Genomic DNA, 17,093 nt, shown 5'->3' on the forward strand with positions numbered 1-17,093 from the left:
TAAGAAAGCAGCTGTAAAATCTGGTGACGGAGTAGGATGCCCATAGTGGTTGTGTTAAGTGTGGTCTTCGCGACGTATGCAAGGTGTTGACACGATAAAGAGAATAAATTCCACAGTCACTCGTATGTCATATGACCATAGATAAGCCATAGTAGGTATATCTTTAGTCACATGATATATCATTTTTACTGAATTTCAGTCAATCGGAAATCTTACTGGTAGATATAGATAAGCACCGCTTTTTTTGATGCGAGAATGAGCGACGAATACATCGCCATTTCATTCGCGTATGAGTTCGGCCCGTCGTTCCTCGTGGCGGACGACCCGAACATGACATCGTTGCAAATCCTCGTCTTCCTCCCCTCACCTTTAAGATGGAATTAAAATTCGCTTTGCCACTGTGCCTATTGCTGTCAAGTGCTACCGCAGAGCAGTTCGACGAGCTTAACGACAAGACTTTCGGTAATCTAAATGGCAAACTTTGGAAGGAGTGGTGCACTGCTGTTCTGGTTGCCTCGAGCTCTGATTTGCGTTACATCGAGTTCAAGCGAGAAGAGGTTTGGAGTGCTATCTTTTGGTCAGTACACGGTTCTTTGGAAATATATCTTCATTCTCAATAGCCCGAATGGGGATTTTTCGCGAAACCCAAGGACAACGAACCGGCCAATGCTCAAATTAATAGATTATAGACCACCCCATCGGTCGCTTGATTTGTCAAGGCTCCGTACTTTCAGACCAATGGGCTTTTGCTTTATCCAGGTAGGTTCTTTGTTCCACCTTCGTGTAACAATATGTGTTACAAAATAGCCACTATATTTGTTTTTCTGTTATTGTAATCGTCTATGCAACTGAAAATGTTGATCACTTCGGTACAATCCACAAAAGCCATTTTCTTCTCTCTTTTTCATATTCTTGTTCTGCCCGAGATAGGTTCCATTCTTTTCTGCATGAGCCGCTCCGGTCCCTCTCTTCAACAGACTCGATGTCAAACCCTGACTGCGACACGGCACCGATAAAAGATTGCAGGGTATACCGTCTAGTGTGCACCCCGCAGGTATATGCATTCGAGAACCAGACGCTTCACGCAAGGCTCTCTTCGGAGAATTCATAAACAGGGTGATAAGATGATTGGATGATTGAGATATACGACATCGTTCAGTGACCGGGTGGTATTTTTCCACCCTAGAATGTGTGAATAGAACGAAACATGTTATTACTGAGGCAATGGCTTACCATAGTAGATTTACGCGTTTAAATCAGGCTGTGAGAAGTCATTGTTGAATACTTTTCCCTTGCCTTTCGAGGAAAAAGGTACGGAGTTCCATCATGTCGTCATTGCACATTTTGCGGTATAGAGATTGTGAGGAGGCGGAGATATGACTTTGAAATTGAAAAAACCTCGGACAGTAATTTCTATGCAGAGAACCGCTCCAATGAGGACCAATCTGATCGCAAACACCACAATGAATCTGATGATGAGTTTGTCAGTGATGAGACTCAAGTAACTATGATTGTCTCCGGAGTACATACCAACATCGTTCGGAGCGACGACGACTTTCTGAAGGTGAAAGAAGTGAATATCTTGCGACCGGCAGATGTTTTTGGTGTGGCGGGTACGGCCATATAAGCCGCTATTGTCTGAATGGATACATTACTGAAGTTTTGTGGGTAAAAAGAACTTGGGAATGATATCAGCAATACTGTTCGAGAGGGTAGATATTACTCTCGCAGCTTGAGAAAGAAAGATTTCGTCTTCAACAGTTACCGTGAAGAACAAAAGGAGGGCGGAAGAATGAATATGGCTCTGACGTCCCAAAAAAGACGTACCAAGAAGAGGAAAGCTACTCTAGGAATAGATTTCGCACTTGAAGACTTACCAGAGTAGCACCAATACATCATTGATACGGATTTGCTGCCAACAATGAATGGAAATGGAGGGTATGAATCTGTCACCTCGCTAAGACGCGTCAGAAATGACAAAATCCTCATCAAGCGGCACGATGAATATGCTCACTTTGTCACTGTTTCTGATGTTTGCACCTGCCTCGACTTTGACCGAATCCTGCAGAAAAGAAACTTCAGATTGCAAACGGCCGACATCCCAGCCATCTACTCACTTTTTGCTGAGCACATTAATAGCGACCCACTCATTCATCTATACCAGCTCGCTACATTTGATGTTGATATCGGAATAGTATATACGTAGGCTCCACCTATTGATCGGCGACTATTTGATTCATTCACGCGTGAAGATGATTTGAGGATGAACGGATTGTATAAATTGACTACGGAAGGACGGTCTACATCGGAAAGTACAAAAGAAGCATTGGACGAAAAGTCGTGTAGAAAGGAAAGACTGGAAAAAACGAATATCAGATAGAAGTTTCAATGAGAGAGGAGGCTAGCTCAGCTGCATCTTCCCATGAAGCCCGAGGTCCTTCCGGTAGCTTTGTTCATCCATCTGCACCCAGAGATTCTGCTATCTCGCCTGCTCCTAAAACGGCTTCTCATACGAACCGAAAACATCTCCCTCATCCTACTCATACATCCTTCAAAATGTTCTTCAGCCCCACTATCATCTCATGCGATCCTCATGCATCACTCCTTATTAACGCGTCGGCCGCAGAGGAAACACCAATCTTGACCAATGAACCGACACACAACAGTTGTACCCAGTCTTTCGTCGACGATTTGCTAGACCCTGGCGATGGATTTCGACTAGATAGAAGTAGTTACCCACGACGTCGACAATTTTCAGGCAATGGACACATCAGTTGACGATGATGGAGATGGTTAAGAGATCGTCGTCATGAAGGATCTGTGGAGGGCGTATGTAACGGAGTGTCACGCGTTACTACTTATTTAGCGCCTCAATCAGAGGCGCTACATTCGGACTATTCGGACTTTACCTATGCCTGCTCGTACTTATGCTTACTTGTGCCAGATCATGCAGTATGAATATAGTACCATATATGGGAAACCGATTCTTGTAGGGTATATAAGGATACTCGATTGTATTATGTACCCTAGAACAGTTCTCTCGACGACACGCTACCCTAACTTCCCGTCTTTCGTGTGGTGTTATCGTGGTTCGTCACGCTACGCTACAAGTTGGAGCGAAGACATCTTTCGGCCGGAGTAGAACATGGATGTATGGTTATGTTCTTGAATGACAGCCTGTCGCAGGGCTGGCGAAACCGTAGATGAAATCGAGGAGCGTAGATGTGTTTGCGTTGTAAAAAAGGTTTGAGAAGGAGCTGTTAGGGGTCAAATACAAACAGGTAGTGAGAATTCGAATATCAGCTCAGCGTTCGAGCGCCCAGATTTGAGTTTATATGGAAAAGATCACGACAAAGTTCAAATTTGCTTGAACCTTCCTTAGAAAGCTGCGTGAACAGATATTTTCTTGAAATGTGGTTTTCAGTACAATGAGTGAGGCCGGGGAGATTTTTGATGAAACATTGAGCATTTGTCACACTTTGACCAGCCGCATAACCTGGATGTGGAGTCCTACTGGAACTACCTGAAGGTTTGATGGGCGTGTGTATACCATTGCTATCGACAACAGCTAGCGAATTAGAAACATTCCGAAGAGCCTCGGGAGTGGTGAGCAACAGTGTTGCCCCAGTTTCTTGTATTGAAAGCAGTGGGGTTCGCTCGCATTGGAAACTGCAGCTGCAGCTGGCGCAGGAGGGGCGGGGGTAGTTCCGAAGGCAGCAACAGCAGGAGTAGGAGACGGCGATGGAGCGATGACTGCTGCTGCAGGTGGTGGTGTGGATGCAGCATCAGGAGTAGGCTCTGGTGTAGGGGTTCTTGACACGGAAGTAGGAGCAGGTTTTTCGATCTCATACCCATTAAGATAAGTAGAAAGGGGCTCATCAATAACAGGTACCGGAAAAGGCTCAGGCTCAACCATGTCCAACAATTACAGGGGGTTCTTCGACCAGAACAACAGCCGCGTCGACGACTTCCGCTGGTGGAGATGGAAGCGGAGAAGGCTCCCGAGGATATTTCGCAGGAACAGCGACGGGCTCAGGAGCTGATACGAAACCCGACGTGAGGATTAGTTGTGTTAAACGAAGATCAGAACATTATACGGCACCTATTTTTTATGGAGAGGCAATACGACAACGCACGCGCGCTTTGTCACTCTCAAATCAAATAAGGTGTTGTTGTCCTTATACGTCTTCTAGTCAGAGAATAACAGAATTGTTCTTTCGACGTTGTCATATCCTGATTGTAAACGATTTATTAGTTGAACGGATTCCTTTTATAATTTTTACAGTACTTACAAGTTTGACATACTCTGCTACGTGACAGAGAGGACCGGCGCCGGTTCTACTGCTATCAAGTTCACGGTTCGAATTAACATACTCATGATGTGAACCTGACTAGATTGGGTTTTAGATTTGGGTCGGATAAAACATGTAACCTGACTGGTGCATTAATCCACCTCTTGTTGTTGAAAGTTGGTTGAGACGGCAGAGTTTACGCGCATTCATTCTGATGAGAACAAAAAGGTGCGTTTGCGTATGGTATATATGGCAAATAGTACACTCGAGTGCTTTAATCAACATGTGCCGGTAGTTCGATCGGATGAACATGTGGAGGAAGTGTATAATCATATTCGCTGTTGAATATTTCGGGAAACATCGAAGAAATGGGCGGTAAGGTGGGTTTGCTAGTAGAATACTGAGATGATGCACTCGAAGGGCATAAGGATTTCGATGCAATTTCGGATGAACTTTCGCTGTCTAGTGGACACGAGTACACGTAGTTTGAGTTTTGCTTATTATCTTGTCTAGATAATACTTAGGGCGAAGATGTTCTGAAGATACAGAAAACGTACCGATGTTGTTTAGTCGCTATTCGTCGTCTTTCGAATTCCTTTTCGCGTAAGACCCGTCTTCGATGCTATGATGAGTTCATGTCGTTGTAATCATGCACAACTTCGAGCATAAGTATCGAGCTCACATTGAACCAATTCTGAAAGTTTGTGTATTTGCATAGTAGAATATGGGGACAATCTATGTACTCACCCTCACCTGCGCAGACGTCAGTCCAGTATCAATCACTAATTGAGCTACAGCTTCATCGGTCTGATAAAATGCCTGTAGTATAGTCAGCATGACATATGCATTCGAATACTGAGGAGCCACCTTATGCAGCGCCGCTGATAAAATCTGAAATTGTCTGTCGTTCAAAACGGTGCGAGTTTGCGTGCTATTAGGCATGTCTATTTTTTTTTCAAACCCAACATATTTAGTATAACGCCTGATGAAAGAAACTTGAACCCACCCTATACGGAATCATAGAGATATTATCCTCGTTATATATGAGTTGGTGGATCGTGAAGTAAAAACAGATAACTCGATCATTCTTTATGGTAACGCTGTTATGCAATACCTGGGTCATTGTATTAGCACATCTTGCCGAACTGTTCTCTACCATGATATTTTCAATCGTTAACGAGCAGCGTGTCCTTGGTTTGTACCTGCATAGGACACTCATTCACTTGATGTTCAATGTTGTGCGTATGCTTAGCGTCACTGTCGACATGTATCATGGATGGCCGTCGCTTTGTACTCGTCGGCGTCACGAACGGTGGCGATATAGCATTCGAACTCCATACAAAATGAGATCGTTTGTGTGTCTGCAATTATTTAGCATATTGTGCGAGATTTAGTTCATCCGTAGCCTTTCACTAATCACATTGACAAGAAAGAAATTCCCGATTCAATTTCTTAACAGGTGGCATGCAATAGACTGGGTCCGCATCATTCTTCACCGATACAGAAGATTCATTTAAGCAAGAATCATCACTGGATTTGGACTTACCACAAATAGTTTCCTTAGTTCGTTGATTGAAAAATAGCATGCGTTCGATATCCTGTTATAGTTCATGGAAGGTATCAGAAGTTCCGTGCTCAATACATATAACTGACCTGGATCCAGGAAACCAGTTGCCAAAATTCAATCGCAAGAAAGCCTGTACATTTTGGAGAACTTTCGCCCTAAAATTCGACGACGATGGTGACCATGTTATGTTCGTGTACGATCAAGGTAGCTTTTCGTATATATTATGAAAGTCCTCAACGATTTTGCTAATATGACTGTAGTAGGATGTTCAAATATCAGAGCCAGAAGTTTGTTTTGACGTTCAGCGCACCGTGTAAAGCACTCCTGCACACATCGTTTGCTAACAGCTCATCAATCTGTGGTCGCAATTATTCTGGCTCATTTAAGTCAAGAATCTATGATGGTCGCCGTAGGTGCGTCGGTGACAGGCCGGTCAATTCGTCCATCACAAACGTTCAGCTACATGATCAATGTATTTGAAGAATATCCTGTAGGAGGAAGAAGTACTTCTCAGGAGCAAAGGCATGAGGTATTCACTTTGTGTGCGTTTTGTTGTTTAGCATCTTGTGTCTACGAACATTCGGCGTTGAGACTGTATCGGAAGGTCGTGACGAATTTGCGCAGGTCTTGAAACGAAATTGCGCGCAGCTTTTTTGATATGTGCATGAGCGATGTACCATGTTCCTATTAACAGAAATCAGTATTCGGCGAAGACAAGCTAAGAATGGTAACCGTTTTGATATTCTTGACCGACATATTATCCTGATTCATCGAATGTAGAAGTTGTTGGTTATGAGTCAACAGTAATGGGGCGCTTTTCTAGTTGTGAGTAAGGATCGTTTCAACAAAATATGAACTAACGTTCTGGATAGGTTTGGAAATAACTAACCATAGAATTGGAAGAAATGCAGTCGTAGAAGATGTTTATATATTCAACGAAACGGAGTACGCCTATATCGTAAGTCGTATCATCGCGCAGATAGTTTTAGTTCACTGTGCCTATGTGAATGTAGCAAGCTACGTACTTTTTTTGCAATCGTTAGACATCGACTAATCTTCAGTCATTAGACATCGAACTTCAATATGTGGTTATTGTATACGCTAACGTGAATCGACGATTCGTTGTGTGTGCGTCAGAAGGTGAGATTAGATTTGCGAAAGGATGTTGTTGCGTGCATTGATACTGTCTGTGGCAGAATGAGTAAAAGACATTGATTGTGAACGAGGTAAAGAACGCGCGATTAGCAAGACAGTGAATCGACAGGATATGTAGATACATCAGTTGAATCTATGAACGTTCACTGGACACGATGGTAAACGTACTATTTTTTTCCATATTGATTCTAACATAGGTTGACCCAAGTAAAAATCCCATCCTCTTGCGCTGAACGCTGGGTGACCAAAACATGACAAGTCGTCAACTAACGGTAGAGAGGTAACGTATTTCGTAATTGGCTTCCTCTCCATATCGTTTATATGTTTTGTCGCAGGTCTAATCACCATACGAATGATATGTTTTTGTTCGGATAACGTTCGTCAATGACATGTAAAGTTTGTGGTGATACAAATGTGCACACCGATGAATGTGAAATAATTTTAGGCTTGTCCAATGATCGATAATTGCGTTGATATTCTTTTTCAACATGTCTTCGTTGCTGCAACTCGAACTGTTTTAGACGACTTTTGATGAATTTGTGAGCGAGGTGATGAGAATAAAGAAATGAAATGTTTAATCGCTCCCACGATGTCGTTCCCCGACATAACGCAGCGTTCAACCCATGGAATCCAATTATTTTCTACCTCTTTCGCTCATACACCGCTACATTATCGTTGGGAATTCGAAGTTATCGAAAATCGAACGGACAAAAGAATCACCTCTAACGACTGTGATAGGTAGACGGTGAGTGCTTGGTTCATATATCGAATTCGCTTCATGAAACTGGGATTCAGCGTCTTGAATCATTTACTTGACTGTTCTACAACTTGTTGAGACAAATCGATAGCAGGTGAAGTTTGAAGATCGCAGAAAGGATGATAGAGTAACAGGTTGATCCCGGTGTGTTCTCTATCCTCCTCACTAATATAGGAATCACGACCTATCTTTCAAAGGACAAATCACAAACAGAAGAAGTCAATATTTCTGCTTTTCGTACGTCGTTGATACCTGAAAATTTTCGAAATCAATCTTATGATGCAGATACTAGAAGTCGTTGACTTATATCAAGTACTACGCAACTGTACCTCAGAATATCTATCGGCGTTCCTTCGTCACATAATTTTCATGTAACTCTGAACGTCAAGCTGCTGATAAAAAGATATGTTGGATACGTGAGGTCAATATGTCGAAGAAATGGAACTACGAAAGATGATGTCCGTAATCCTTCCATTCTAATTTTCGTGGTTACTTACCCTACTACATCCAGAAAAATCATTGCTGCAATATCGCTGTACAGCGCTAAAACGTTCGGTCAATTTTGAGTCCTAGTTTTGCATCTTTAAGCCCCCCTCGTGTCGCGATTGCGCTTACACCGTTTGTTCGATGAAAATATTTCGGTTCGTTATTTTCCCGTGTCGTTTCGTGTTCAGTTCTGATCATTAATGTATTGCTGCTGATTCACGCAGTACAAATTGCGACTATTCTTTAGCAACGTCCGCCCGGAGATTTTTTTTTCAAACAACTTAACAGTAAGGTTGCGGTTTCTCACTTTCCTGGGCGTTGGCTTCACCGCAACGTTCCGTGTAAGTGGATGTTGGACGGAGATCCATCTGATTTCTCTTTTAAAAGCCTAATGGGCTTCCATACCAATCTACCAATACACATGTAAGCCAATACACTTGTATAACTATATAGTTACATAACATCACACGTAAGATTCGGATAATGAGGTGGAAACAGTCTGATGTCTGATACAGTCTTATTTTCTTCAAACGAAGTCAGCCGCTTTCTATCTGAGCCATTAAGACCCCTTAAGATCTGTAGGCACTAAGTACACTTAAGTACATTGATCGGTTCATGAGCTATGTATTATTGTCGAAATACATATGCACGTAGATGTTCATGGGAAACGCGCCACGATCCACTTTCTCGTACAACAGAAGTACTTGCTTCATAGTATTCAGTACCATTCCGAACACATACTATTCTTTTCGCTGTTGCTCCTCGTACGTATTGTTATGCATGCAGGAAAGACCATCTTCGTCAGGAAGTGAATACTGTCGAGTCGTATAAAGTAAGGGACGACCTGTTTGCTCTTCATTATCAAGAAGATGTTACGGATGAAAAGGTCGATAACATACTCGGTGAGGTTGGACGATTGGCAATATTTATCATACATGCTGGGAATATTCAAATACGAAGGAAGGGGATTTGCAGGAGTTTTTGAACTTTGCACGCCGTAGTCATATGTGTTGTTACTTTGTTCGAGCACTTCCACATAAGTAGGAGCTTCATGCGAGTAATGTTGACGTGCTACAAATTCTCAATGTATGTTTCGTAAAAAAATGTAAGGAATTACTCGAAGTGTAAGAACAATCTTCCGATGACTGTATGAGCGGTTCGACTGTAATGAAATCAGCGAAAATGTTGTCTGAAAAAGACATAAATACTTGCGAAAAGGTAGGCGCCGATTTGGGGAAAATTGAACAGAATTGTGACCATGGTACATGGAACAGTCTTCCAAGGAGTTTGACGACGATGTCGGATACATGGTTGGGTCAGGGGAATCTTCATCAACCTTTTCCTCATAGTCACAAGAAGGTAGTGAATAGTCGTTGCCGACGCCGCCATCGGATGAGGCATAAGTCGAAACGATCGAATCGTTTTTCTGTTCATTGATGGATCTCGTTCCAATTTTTTGCTTGGAATAGTATTCGAACATTGGTTGCCATTCCTGAGATGTCATTGTCAATCCGTATTTGTGGCGTATACATGGCTCGCATTGGTGGTCGGTGCTTGATTGATAGTTCTGGTGCGCACTTGATCTGTAGTCCTGCTTTCCACTCGGAAATGAAGTTGTGTCTAGATTAGTGTCGGTTCTGTCAAATGAAGAAGTATTTTGTGGCTAAGAGTAGATTATCAACAAAGGCAACATCGAAATATGCACCTCGCGTCTTGCAAATTAGGGATATTGTTCGTAGTTGCATCGGATGATTTCTATTCCGCAAGACGATTAAGCAAACACAACGAAATGAACAAGAGCGCAAATATCTCTAACCGCATGAAGTTCGTTGTCGTTCGCCTTCAACATTCGCTGAATAACGCCGTCCCGAGTCGCGATTTTATACCATACTGTAAGCCAGTCGTATTGGTTTTTGGATAGTTGTATTGTATCAAGGACATGAAATTTCTTTAGGACGGAGAGCCGACTGCATCTTCCATGAGTACCGCAACGTTCGCAATGGAGAGTGCTTTCGTTTATCTTGCATTGTATGCCTGCAAATAGGCAAGCCGAGCAATTCTAAACTCGCGACGTGAATAATCCGAAAGAAGACGCAACAAAAACAATCACAATTTCGCCGTATTTTGCGTTCAATATTTTCTTTTGCTCTCTTGAAATTCGCATGCAGTACAACACGCTAAAGCTGCGCTTTAAGTCTTCAGTTGCCCATTCAGGTTTCCCAAGATCTGCCAACTGGAGGATTCATTTAGCGTAGTGGTTCAAGTATGGATAAGAAAGACTTACCATCTTCACTTTTGAATAAGGATTAGTCCTTTTCGACCGTCGCCTGCGACGTTTCGACTCAGAAATAGGATCATCATAGTAGATATACTCGTATTGGCCGCCCATGTTTACTTGTTGGAAATCAAGAGGAGGATATTACGAACGAAACGGCGCGGTCCCATTTATTTGAGTCAAGCTTTGTTTTCTTTCGCACCAATAACAATGTAGACTCACAATCGCCAATAAGACCAACTTTCTAGACCGTCTACATAATTTGAATCCATTCGAAGAGCACCGTACTGCTAATGCCAATAAAGGGTTGTATCAGTTGAGTTCTTGAACGGAGTGGTCGAAGCGGAAAAGTGAAAGGTTATGCAGCAATGAATACAAAAATTTGAATTGTTCAAAATTCGTAATGATATGAGGTCCGCATCGTTGTCCAATAAAAATTTGTTTGCAGAGAGTCATCTGTTCACAATTGATAGGACTTTCCCGACTTTGGGGACTCTTTGGACGGCGTGCAATCTTCAGATTCGATGACAAGCGGTATACGTCTTAGGTTTGTGCCTGCCGTTACACATTACATGATTTTCTTTCGCTCAAACCAGCGACCGCTACAGACGTTCGGGCGAATTTCGAACGATACACAGATCAGAGTTTCAGTTCTTTGTACGTGCCTCTGTAAGCTTGCAATTGATTAATGAAGTACTAACATATTACCGCAGTACTTCGAGCAGACTATTACTATATACAGCTTGTTTACCATCAATGTCCTCTATTCGTCTTACCAGCACCACCGGAGCGTCTCCCACTTTGAACTACTATCACAATAGTCTCTAACTGTTGAGTAGTCTGTTGGACTCGTCTTCAATGAGATTGTATTTAACAATTGGAACATTTAGACACATCTGAACGACTTCCTTTTCAACAATCTACGTCTCATTGAACGCTTCACCCTCTTCGTTCATCAATGCCGCCTAAAATCGATCATCGTCGCAAGGAATTTGATGATGTACTAAGTAAGTTACCACCATGTTCACGTTGTTTTTGTCTCAACCATGATAGACCATATCGCTACGGTGTTGAACGATAGCTGGCCACCCTATATTATACCTGCTGTGTATTCTTTTCCAAAGGTATCCGACGACTTCCCGCAGGTTCAAACGACAACTGGTTTTGACCAATTTATGATGTTGAGACGTTTCGTGGTCAAGTTACTCAGGCGGTCACATACGTCCATGTCAGTCCTATTAATCGCAATACGTTATGTTGAAACAGTTCGGTCCCAAATTTTCCATCAGGCCCGGTCAGGTAGTAACCAGTATAGGGAAGAAACCATCACAGATCGAATTATCGTTGCCGACGAAAGTACAACGATCATCGAACAGCTCCTAGATACACCTGGTTCTACGAACGTTGCCAACAACATCAACGACAATCAGGCAGATGTCCCCAGCAGTATCGAAACAATAACTCATTTTATAGACGAAGAAGGCATCGTTTTCGGCGATGAAGCGCTGCGTTCTCCGCTTCCACTTCCTCCGCTTCCACTACTTCCTTCACCGCTTTTATGTCCTAGACGCACATTTCTCGCGTCACTCATACTTGCGACAAAATTCATCCATGATAAATCATATTCCAATCGTGCATGGGCAACAGTGTGTAAGCTCCCATCTCGGGAAGTGAGCAGATGTGAGCGCGCATTGGGTAATGCTTTACAGTGGCGCTTGTGGGTCGATAGGGAGTACATGCTGCCGATAGCGGTTTTTACTCCGTCGTCAGCGCCAATAGCGAAGCATCGTACTATCCGCGCACACAAGCAAAATCCGAAAAGATCAAGTGATATTCATAGCCTCACAAATGGAAAGACCGGACTGTAACGGTCCCTACACCACATTCAATAAGTATCGTTCTGAAATGAAGTACGCCGTCGTTTTTTTTTGGTTACGCTAATCTTACATACTCCGAATAGAGTTCGTACTATCGACGATCTGCGAAAACTTCCCATATATATTTGAAGCCGCATAAAAAATATCTCCTATGCACGATGAAAATCAGATGTCCCAAATCTGATGCAATACATTTCAAGTAGGTGTCTATGATCAAGATGGATCTCAAACGCGAATTAGGACGCAGAACAGTCGTGCTACGTTATGCTTACAGTCATATAGGTGTTCTGGTTTCCTGATATGTCGAGCTTATTTTGTACGTTGTGTCGGTAAGGCAAGTAACTTACCCTGTGAATATAACCGCTGTTAATCTACAATATATATCATGAACTCTCTGATTGCATTAACATCGCTCTTGTCTTCCTTGTTTCCTGTGCAACGACCGATTGCTTCAAGCTCTGTTAACCTCGTCAATCGTTTGGTTGAATGTTCGAGATGTCGCAGGTGATTAAAATTGTCTCTTACAATTCATCTGTGATTACTTCATTGAGGACATCGTATTTCTAGAAAATGGCGTTCTCCACCTCCTCTGGAATAGTTTCTAAATCTACGCATTCTGCGTCTCACCTCACACGAAGTATATATCCGACTAATGACATTACAAAGGGGTATATGTAAGTTCGTCGCTCTTTCATCGTAATCTGCAAGCGTGAATACACATGATTTTTAGTTCGGTGCTGCAGTATCGTTTGAATGGATACATCTTGATGATGGACGAGGATGATGGATATATCTTATGGTCAAGTCTTTGGAAAGGTACGTCTATCGCTCATGAACGGCGAAACATGTCTGAAGTTGTCTTCGCTCATTCGATCAGCTGTGGGGAATTGTTCAAGTAATTCGAATACATCACTACAACCGTGTTGTCCGTTCACTGATATCTTGCCTTGAAGTCGACGTTATAGAATTGCTCCGATTAAGACCAGATCTTGCCCGGTCAGCACGAATTGTCAAGGACGGTGAAAGCCAAATTCGGGGTACTTGGTTGCCGTATCAAGTACGCTTAGAAGACTATCTCAACTGTCAAATGCCGTTAACGTATATTCGACCATTCTTATTTTTTCAGTTGGTATCAGCGTTAGCTATTAGGTGATCTGTCGGTTCCTTCAATTCTGAACTAAGTTTCTAATATCGCATTTGCAGGATTGCTTGGCCTATCCGAGATCAGTTGACTCCATTCTTTGGGTAATCTACTCAAAATGTTATTCATTAAACGTTAACATTTCACCAATTTACTGTTTTAGTCCCGAATTTTCATCAAAGTGCATTCCACCAAATCATACTGAACAGAAATACGATCTTACTTTTGTAAATATCAAGCCGAGCAATTATCTACGCCGCAAGTTGTCTATAGGTGGAACACAGAATACGAACGCAACTGGCAGCTTCGCTGCAGAATCATCTAGACATTGTCAAGCTATTCCATATTCGTCTTCTCATCGTTCATCTTTCTTGCATCGTGTTCCGTCTGGTTCTGTTTTAGGTGGTGATCCGTACCCAATCTCTATTGATTCACACTTGAATCAAGCCGAGGTTCTTCTTCCATCTATCGCAGATTCCTATAATGACGACAAGATATGTCAATCATATAGTCGGTGGCCGCCTCATTGGGATTCGACATTTTTTTCAGCATCTTCGTTTTCATCTCCAGAGCATCTCTTAGCTGCATCCATACCCAACCTTGAAATCGATATGTTTGGCTCCGCCGAGTCGGTGTCAAAGGAGACATTTGTTCCTGTATTACCTCCCATATCTATCTTGGAGGATTTACGAGGATTCCATGACGATGATGCGCTGAATATCCTTCACCGTCTATCTCGTGATGACAACGAGAATGTTTTGAACGATAATCACAAGTAAGCGTACTCTTCATATCCTTCCGCTATCTTATCCGGACCGTATCTTTATTTCAGTGAAAAATGATGTTACTCTTGTATTGATTGTCGAAGTATCTTGTTCCTTTTCTTCTTACCTATCGCATGCCAGCGTGTATGATCATCACGTGAGATCAGACCTTACTCCTCATTGGGAGGTATTTGACCTTGCAGTTCTATAATAGTACGTATATACATATAATATGTTTTTGAATGAGAGAGAAGAACATATTATCACGTTCAAAAAGTGCATAGTTCATGTAATTGGGTTATGAGCTCAAAGGATAGGATAGGAATTCTACAGTTCGATTGTAGATCTTTCATGTTCCGGACTGATCGGATTATTTCTCGTTTGGATTATCACGCTGCATGACTTTCATCGCGTCATCACTTCCGTTACCAAACTGCTTGTTGCGTTATCCTGGAATTGCCTTTTGTCATATTCTCTGATCAATCATCGACCTTACACTTTTCTGCACATTGGATGTTGCTTTGCATCCATTCTTAATCTTTCATCTGCATCGTTTCAATGTTTTTTGCAGTATCTATATCGTGCGCATTTTTGTTCTCCGTTTGTTGACATCTTATTTTTTGTTGTCCTTTAGACCGTTCATTTTCTGTATTGCCGCTGAGACTATCATCCAGCATGATCCCCGAATTTGGTCTTACGATTGCTCGCATGTATCTCAACCGTGCTGTTGCGGTTTGGTTCTATCGCTGGATTGTCCTCTTCTTTCGCAAGACGTGTAGTTATCTTCTGCGCTAATGTGATCGTTCATATTACATCCTCGCGAAGTTATGATCAGAGATATCAGGAAGTTTGGGTATCGAAGAAGAACCCTAGGGAGTCTCTGACATTATGAAATTGACGTTGAATAATCTGTGGTCTTTTCTGTAAGTGTTGACTCACTTCTTAATTTTCCCTTTTAATGTCGCACCTTTGCAGTCTTTTCTCATTTGGGGGGATATGTACGAACGAGAGATATTGGATAACGCGACCTAGTGATGTTTACTATTCAGTCGTAATAACATCTACATAACTCTCACTCAACCTCTCCGCTCGTCTTTCACCACTTCTCAATTTGTCGAATAACGACTCCCGTAGACGTACCAGTTGAGGCAAGGTGGATCTAGAATCAGATCCTTTGCAATTTGTTATACAGTCAGGAGCCACAGATTCAGCAAGGATATGCCACTTTCCCTCGTAATGTCTAAGAATCGGGCCCAAATATATCATCCCCAATCTTGATAAGCGTCCGCTGAAACAGAGGAGCAATCGTTTCGTCGCGACGGAAAAGGTCGAAATGGACAGACTTCCATCATTCATCGGTATGTTTACTTCACGTTGTCGTCTTTGTTGCATGTTGACACATCATCATAAAGGTACCTGGAGAACCTAAGTTCTACGACAAAAGGTTAGCATGATAACACTATTCTTGATTGCTCTCATGACTTGTAGAATCCTCAAAATTTGAATCTTCTTAGAAATGACACACGGCACTCATCAAGAGGATGCGTCAATCTATGGCCAGCGATAATCGTGAACAAATTATCAAAGATATCGACGCTTTCTCGCTAGCAAGTATCTGGATCAGATTGCCGGGGTTTATCTGGATGAAATATCGAGGTGCAAGACCGAAAGAGACGTATGGAGCGCCGTCGAGGTACGCCCGTCTTATCTACGTCATGTCCTAAACTCAAGCAGTTCAGATCCTCTCTGCACTTCATCTGCGGTTTCCCACCGCATTTACTTCGAAGCTAGCCTCTTTACTATTTTCCGCTTTGGCTGTCTCATGTCGAGCTAGTTTGTCGACTCTCACAGCCGAAGAGCGGGAAAAAGAGGACTCTTCACGAGTAGTGCGGTGGCGCCCTGTACTCCGCATATGTTCTGAACTCGCACTGGTCAGAGTTATCCGTGACGATCCGCTGCGCTCGGGAGGAGAATAAATCATGAGGGCAATGAAGGAAATGGTGAGTTTAGTCACTTACGCCGTGAAAGTACGAACTTACCAATCCTCTCAGCTATCCAATGACCCTACACTGTCTTCATTGCCGTTGTTGACCACCTTCTTCAAATCCTATGCTTGTCCTTTCCTCGGTCTGTTACCCACTGGTCTATCAAAACAAATCTCTTTCGAAACCGAATCTGGATCATTATCCGCATCCCAACCCGAACCTGTTCCTCCAATGCTCGATGAAAGATATCAATTAGTCGAGAATAGGTATATTCAAAGCAGTCGTCTCAATGAATGCGTCAGACTCTCTGAGCTCTTGTGTTTGCCTCTGCCTGATCTTCCCAATAATGCACGCAAGACCGACAGTCTCCAAATTGGGATCAGCAGCTCAAATAATCCTGGTGGAGAAAAGTTGGACGAAATATACACTCCCGGAGGAAAATGGGAAGATGATGAAGAGAGGAAATTCTTCGAAGAAGTTCAAGACCTCAAAGACTTCGTTCCAAAAAACGTGCTAGGACTAGACGATGCAGATAAAGCCACGGACGACGATGCGGAGAAGGCCATCGAGCAGGAAAAGGAGCTGCGAAAGCTGGATGAAGAGTTGCAAACATTGGGAGGCGAGAACGGTATTTCAGAGAATACCCACTCTATGGACGAAGAGGATGAGTGCGTTATTTTTTCCCTGTTTCCAAAGTCGTCAATATGCTTGAAATAGTGTTCCCACACCAGGCACGCCCAGAGTCGCTAGTTCACCTGCTTCTCCGCACCTTACTCCTCAGGGGCCATCTCAGC

At 42.7% G+C, this 17,093-nt stretch overlaps 4 protein-coding genes across 4 annotated transcripts; 3 read left to right on the plus strand and 1 right to left on the minus strand.

The window, feature by feature from the left end:
* Window positions 1–374: 374 nt before the first annotated feature.
* On the plus strand, window positions 375–1,885 carry C8R40DRAFT_1065883 (uncharacterized protein; the record flags this gene model as incomplete). The annotated part of the gene is made up of 5 exons (XM_046225704.1): window positions 375–577; window positions 621–759; window positions 1,242–1,311; window positions 1,356–1,613; window positions 1,677–1,885. 5 exons carry the CDS (start codon window positions 375–377, stop codon window positions 1,883–1,885), a joined length of 879 nt encoding a protein of 292 aa, XP_046090745.1.
* A 2,681-nt stretch (window positions 1,886–4,566) lies between these two features.
* C8R40DRAFT_1065884 (uncharacterized protein) lies at window positions 4,567–5,234 on the minus strand (the record flags this gene model as incomplete). Its single annotated transcript, XM_046225705.1, has 4 exons — window positions 4,567–4,801; window positions 4,850–4,914; window positions 4,975–4,986; window positions 5,040–5,234. 4 exons carry the CDS (start codon window positions 5,232–5,234, stop codon window positions 4,567–4,569), a joined length of 507 nt encoding a protein of 168 aa, XP_046090746.1.
* Window positions 5,235–12,091: 6,857 nt separating this feature from the next.
* Window positions 12,092–12,256, plus strand: C8R40DRAFT_1013638 (uncharacterized protein; the record flags this gene model as incomplete). Its single annotated transcript, XM_046222895.1, has 1 exon — window positions 12,092–12,256. A coding segment is annotated over one exon (165 nt), but the record flags the coding sequence as incomplete, so codon positions are not given.
* Window positions 12,257–13,033: 777 nt separating this feature from the next.
* Window positions 13,034–13,658, plus strand: C8R40DRAFT_1018581 (uncharacterized protein; the record flags this gene model as incomplete). Its single annotated transcript, XM_046222967.1, has 4 exons — window positions 13,034–13,083; window positions 13,140–13,225; window positions 13,363–13,501; window positions 13,613–13,658. Coding segments are annotated over 4 exons (321 nt in total), but the record flags the coding sequence as incomplete, so codon positions are not given.
* Between the last annotated feature and the right edge of the window lie 3,435 nt (window positions 13,659–17,093).

The sequence above is a fragment of the Lentinula edodes genome (assembly GCF_021015755.1).
Source record: "Lentinula edodes strain Le(Bin) 0899 ss11 chromosome Unknown C8R40scaffold_3, whole genome shotgun sequence".
NCBI lineage: Eukaryota > Fungi > Basidiomycota > Agaricomycetes > Agaricales > Omphalotaceae > Lentinula > Lentinula edodes.